The following is a 6,109-nucleotide window of genomic DNA, read 5'->3' on the forward strand; positions in this document are numbered from 1 at the left end:
CCATGCTGAGATGCCAGGCAGGCTCCACTCCTGGGTCCCTTTCCCCAGCTCTTTGTTCCTCTCCCCACAGTGGGGTTGTGAGGAGGGGGTCTCAGGAGGAATGCATTTTCTCCTCCTCCCCCTGCCTGCTCCCAGGAGGGGATTTAATAGGACAAAAGAATCCCGTCCTCTGGGAATACGAGCCCTTGGCCCCAGTCCCTGGACCCTCCGACAGAACACCTTCCCTCATCCGGCTTGTGATCCTCCCTGAGCAAGGGGGCTCTGGCGACCGTGTGGTGATTGGAGGGGCCCGCAGGGGCGAGGAGGAGGTCACTCCTCCAAGACTGGGGAGTGGAATGGGAAAGTAGGCAGCTGACAGAAGAGAGCGGCATCCCGGTGGAGAGAAGGGCCAGGCAGAGAAAAGTAGAGTCAGAAACAGAGCAACAGGTGAGGCCGAGACAGGAGAATGAGATGACACTCAAGCCAAGGAAGGGGGAATTAGGAAACAATTAGAAAAAAGGTAAAGACAGTGAAAAGCCAGAGATAGCTACCTGCACCTACACACATTCAGACAGAGACCCAGAGGGTGGCACACGCAGGGGGAGAAGGGGAGAGAACAGGTGTGGAGAGGAGCTGCGGAAGCAGAGAAATCTTGAGTCAGAGATTCAGGGACACTTGGTCCCCGTGGCGAGCCATGGAAGCAGAAAGGAGGCGCCAGGCCGAGAAGCCAAAGAAGGGACGAGTCGGCAGCAGCCTCTTGCCAGAGAGATACCCGGCCGCTGGGACCCTGACCACCATGGTGGGTGAGTGACTGTCCCGGTGTGCGTGGGTCCCTGAGGAGGTAGCGGGTGTGAGGCTGAAAGTATAGGCTCCATGAAGAAGGTTAGGAGGAGAAACTAAAAACAGAATCCCAGCATGTTAAAACTGTGGGAACCTTCAAAAGTAAGGGACTGGAGCACCCCTCGGCTTTACAGACTGGGGAACCGAGCCCTTGGCAGGCGGGGGCGGCTGAACAGCTCACATCGCGGTGGGGATGTGAGACAGTTACCTTTGTCCCCTCACTCCTGACCTCAGCATTGGTCAGCCCAAGGCACTGCCTTCTCTGATGAAGGCAGGTGGAGGGGCCAGGGCTTTGGGTCCCGGGTGGGAGAGCGGGCTCCGTGTGTGTCCCCATGGCGGACAGTGAGCTCTAGGAGGGTCCACACCCTTGGGCCCCCATGGGGACGGTGCCTCAGCTCCAAACATCTTTTCTTGGTGGGCGCCTTCCAGGTGTGCCGTTTCCCTCCCTGTTCTCTCCTCCCCAGCAGCTCTCAGACTAATTAGTGTGGGGGCTTAGGGAGCCTGTGGGGAGGAGAGGCAAGCCTTTCCCACGAGCTCAAGTTCCTGCAGGCTGGTGGCTGGGCCAGGGCAGGGGTAGGGAGAAGATGAAAAGTAAGTAGGGAAGGGTGTGTCTGAGCGGAAGAGGGGGGTGCTCATCTTCCCAGGTGAGGGGTGCAGGAGATGGCAGCAGTTTGAAGAAGGCGCAGGTTGAACCTGAGCCTCGCCAGCAGGGGACAAGCACTGGGTCTTCCCTAGACCGCTGGGATGGTGGTTAGGGTGCAGGTGCACACAGCAGACCCGCAGGGTGAGCCCTAGGCGGTTGTGTGTGTCCAGAGAGGTGAATGTCCATGGAGGGGTGTGTGTCTGGCGGTGCAGTAGGAAGCGGGCAGACGATAGAGTGGCCAGGTAGACAGTGCACGAGTGCCAGGGCCAGGAATGAGTCTGAGGGTGTGCCCTGCGTAGACAGCACAGCCTGGTGTCAGAGACTCAGAGGCAACCAGGGCCGAGGCTGAGCAGGGTGCAGGAACCAGGCTATGGGCAGCTAAAAGATTCCTGGTGGGGCAGGGCTGGGGCCAGTGGCTCAGTCCTGTAATCCCAGCACTTTGAGAGGCTGATATGGGAGGATTGCTTGAGGCCAGGAGTTTGAGACCAGCCTGGGCAACATAGCAAGACCCCATCTCTAATTTTTTTTTTAATTGGCTGGGTATGTTGGTGCCTACCTGTAGTCCCAGCTACTCAGGAGGCTAAGGCAGTAGGATCACTGGAGCCCAGGGGTTCGAGGCTGCAGTGAGCTGTGATCACACCACTGCACTCCAGTCTGGGAGACAGCAAGACTCTGTCTCAAAAAAAGAAAGAAAGAAAGAAAGAAAGAAAAAAGATTGGAGCAGCACAGGAAGCACTGAGCGGAATCCGGGGACAGGCACATGTGGTCCAGCACTGAGGAGCGTCCTCCTCAGAAGCCACCTCTCGCTTCTCTCCCTTCTCAGACTCGAGTGCTCCACCCTGCAGGAGGCTCCCTGGTGCAGGAGTCGGGAGACCAAGGTTCTCCCCGCAAGGAGGACAGAGGGGCCGCCCGCACTCCCGGCGCCGCCATCGCACCACCTTCAGCCCAGTGCAGTTGGAACAGCTGGAGTCAGCCTTTGGGAGGAACCAGTACCCCGACATCTGGGCCCGGGAGAGTCTTGCCCGGGACACCGGCCTCAGCGAGGCCCGAATCCAGGTGATGCTCCAGGATCCCTCCTCTCTCAGGGAAGAAATGCAGGTTTCTTTGGTGCTATCCTAGAATGTTAGGCATTGTAACCCTAACCTAAACAGTCACCAGACACAGGCCTCATCAGACCACCAGCATCAGAGCGTCTGCATTGAGACTATCATATCACTTGAGTTTAACCCTAGCTATATGCTAATCTAACTTGAATTTCAACACCTACCCTCAATTTTTAATAGTGATGCCAATTCTGACTGGGCACAATGGCTCACGTCTGTAATCCCAGCACTTTGGGAGGCCAAGGTGGGTGGATCACACGAGATCAAGGGTTCAAGACCAGCCTGGTTAACATGGTGAAGCCCTATCTCTGCTAAAAATACAAAAATAAGCTGGGCATAGTGGCAGATGGCTATCATTAATCCCAGCTACTCGGGAGGCTGAGGCAGGAGAATCACTTGAACCAGGGAGGCAGAGGGTGCAGTGAGCCAAGATCGTGCCATTTCACTCCAGCCGAACAACAGGAGCGAAACTCTGTCTCAAAAAATATATATATATATATATTTATTTATATATATATATATATATAAATATATATATATAAATATATATATATATAGTGATGCCAATTCCAACGGAAGTTCAATCCTAACTGTTCACACACATTCGGAACCTTGTCCCTAATAATAGCCTTGAAACTCAATGAGCCAGACGCTCCTTCAACCCTAACCCCAGAGTTGGTTAGCTTTAATAAACCCTACCCTAAATTCAAGCTTGTCTATAGCAATTACATTTATCTACAGTCTTCATTGTTAAACTTAACCGTAGGGGAAATTTCCCATTCTCTGGGGAAGGGAAATGTCACTGTCACCATATTTATCTCCTTGTTGGAAGTTGACATTTCTTATTCGCCCAGAGTGGTAGAAAAGAGCACGTGTGGATGCAGGTTGGGGATAAGTCTGTGGGTTCCTTTGGCAGCAGACCAGGCTCAGCCAACCTTGTGGAAGGGCTTTACTTCCTCTGGCCATGCTGGAGAGGCCTGCTCCCTGTCCCTGCACCTCTTGTCGTTGGAGTAGGGTGTCAGCACCAATGTCAGGTGTGGGCTCTGATGTGTTTGCTCCCCCTTCTCAGGTCTGGTTCCAGAACCGCAGAGCTAAGCAACGGAAGCAAGAGCGCTCACTGCTTCAGCCCCTGGCCCATCTGTCTCCTGCCGCCTTTTCCAGCTTCTTGCCAGAGTCCCCTGCTTGCCCCTACTCCTACGCGCCACCACCGCCACCAGTGACCTGCTTCCCTCACCCCTACAGCCACGCCCTCCCCTCCCAGCCCTCCACAGGAGGCGCCTTTGCTTTGCCACACCAGTCTGAGGACTGGTACCCTGCCTTGCACCCAACCCCTGCTGGCCATCTGCCCTGCCCCCCACCCCCTCCCATGCTCCCCCTCAGCCTTGAGCCATCCAAGTCCTGGAACTGAGGTGAAACAAGTACCACTAAGGTGATCCCCAGCCTGTGGCCCTCGTGACAAAACAAGAAATTGGGGTGGCTTCCTTTCCTTCTATGGGCGAAGCAGAAGTATGGTGAGGGTCGGCTCAGCAATTGGAAATTTAAAAGTGGGAGATCATGGTGAATTCTCACTGTGGTGATGAGTGGAGGAAATCTGGGGAGGTGAGCTGCTGGAAGAGACAGGCAAAGAGGCCCCTGTGGAGCTGCCTGCTGAAGGGTGATATTGATGGAGACAGTTGCTGGTGAGTGGAGATGATTGAAGGGCTCGGACGTGAGGGCCTTCATTAACTGAGATCACAGTTGAAGAAGATCCCAGCTCTTTCTGGCTGATTTCAGTAAGGCTTCTGATTTAGAGTCTACCTATATATCCCTTCCCCATTGCCCACCCCGCCATCCCAATCAGTCACTCACTTTTGTTTATTCTGTCCTAGGATTTTTGTTTTTTTTTGAAACGGAGTCACCCAGGCTGGAGTCCAGTGGCGCGATTCTGGCTCACTGCAAACTCCACCTCCTGGGTTCACACCATTCTCCCGCCTCAGCCTCCTGAGTAGCTGGGACTACAGGCGCCCACCACCACGCCCAGCTAATTTTGGTTTTGTATTTTTAGTAGAGATGGGGTTTCACTGTTAGCCAGGATGGTCTCGATCTCCTGACCTCGTGATCTGCCCGCCTCGGCCTCCCAAAGTGCTGGGATTACAGGCGTGAGCTGCTGCGCCCGGCTGAAATATCTCTTGGGAGTGTCTTCTCCTTTCCATTCCAGCAGAGACTTGGCTTTTTCTGACCCCGTATTTTCTGACTTACTGGCTGCATAGGTTCCCTTAACTCTAGTCTATCCCACTTCCAACAAACCTGTACAAATCTGAACATCAAGGAATGCCCTCCAATGTCTTATAAAAAATACATAAATAACATTTGATTAGTTTTGCCTGTAGAAGTCTTCAACATCTGCCTTCAACTAACTTTTAAATCAGCGGCACATTTTAACATATGTGGTTTCTGATGGAGAAGAAGCCATTTGATTTAGGGCAAACTTTTCTAACACCAAACCGTCTGAGGCTGATAAGGGGCCATTCCCAGGAAGGGACCTGCCTTGTCTGGGAAATGCCTTGGTCTGAACCCTCTCAAAAGAAACAGCATGGAGCCTAGTTCATGGTACAATTTTTATATCATATTGCTTATTATGCACTTATTTTCTCATAATTCACTGATTTACATGTAGACTTACCTCTCTTATTGGCAGGTTCATAGAAGACTACTTTTTTAATTTTTAATTTTTTTTTTTGAGATGGAGTTTTGCTCTTGTTGCCCAGGCTGGAATGCAATGGCGTGATCTCAGCTCACTGCAACCTCTGCCTCCTGTGTTCAAATGATTCTCCTGCCTCACCCTCCCGAGTAGCTGGGATTACAGGGTGTACCACCACGCCTGGCTAATTTTTTGTATTTTTAGTAGAGATGGGGTTTCACCATGTTGTCTAGGCTGGTCTCGAACTCCTGACCTCGAATGATCCACCTGCCTCAGCCTCATAAAGTGCTAGGATTTCAGGTGTGAGCCACCATGCAAGGCCTATTTTTCTTTTTTAATTTTTATTTTTTCATGTGCCTCTAGATAAGATTTTTATTCTTCGTTTTTTTTCCCCTCCTTCTTTCATCCCTCTTCTCTCTTCCAACTCCTCTTCCCTGTCCCATCCTTGCTACCCATTTAGTGGGAAGGAAGTTTCCCTGTGCCTGCAGCCCTGCTCCCCAACCCTCAGCAGTGTTACCTTCTGCAGAAGCAGGGCAGAGGTTGGGGACAAGGGATGGGGAGGCAGCTGGAAGGAGTGAAGAATGAAGCCTGTGGAGAGAGGTGGGTGGTGATGGCAGCAGTGGCGGCTGTCAGCTGGCATTCTTGTGCTCACAGCACTTCACAGAAGAATTTTTTTTTTTTTTTTTTTTTTTTGAGACGGAGTCTTGTTGTGCCCCAGGCTGGAGTGCAGTGGCGCGCGATCTCGGCTCACTGCAAGCTCCGCCCCGCCGGTTTCACGCCATTCTCCTGCCTCAGCCTCCCAAGTAGCTGGGACTACAGGCGCCCGCCACCTCACCCGGCTAATTTTCTTGTATTTTTAGTAGA

The 6,109-nt window shown here is 52.6% G+C and overlaps 1 protein-coding gene across 1 annotated transcript; it reads left to right on the top strand.

Annotated features, from left to right (window-relative positions):
* Window positions 1–367: 367 nt before the first annotated feature.
* Window positions 368–4,440, top strand: PROP1 (PROP paired-like homeobox 1). Its single transcript, XM_015141533.3, has 3 exons — window positions 368–782; window positions 2,286–2,518; window positions 3,635–4,440. Exons 1-3 carry the CDS (start codon window positions 674–676, stop codon window positions 3,971–3,973), a joined length of 681 nt encoding a protein of 226 aa, XP_014997019.3. The 5' UTR covers window positions 368–673; the 3' UTR covers window positions 3,974–4,440.
* Window positions 4,441–6,109: the final 1,669 nt, after the last annotated feature.

Source organism: Macaca mulatta, chromosome 6, assembly GCF_049350105.2.
Source record: "Macaca mulatta isolate MMU2019108-1 chromosome 6, T2T-MMU8v2.0, whole genome shotgun sequence".
In the NCBI taxonomy this organism is placed as follows: domain Eukaryota; kingdom Metazoa; phylum Chordata; class Mammalia; order Primates; family Cercopithecidae; genus Macaca; species Macaca mulatta.

Bases quoted from the DNA above. Each gene is read 5' to 3' on its own strand.
- PROP1 (XM_015141533.3), top strand. From the start codon at position 674: ATGGAAGCAGAAAGGAGGCGCCAGGCCGAGAAGCCAAAGAAGGGACGA. The intron at 783-2,285 runs GTGAGTGACTGT...CTCCCTTCTCAG, and splicing joins GACCCTGACCACCATGGTGG to ACTCGAGTGCTCCACCCTGC. The intron at 2,519-3,634 runs GTGATGCTCCAG...CCCCCTTCTCAG, and splicing joins TCAGCGAGGCCCGAATCCAG to GTCTGGTTCCAGAACCGCAG.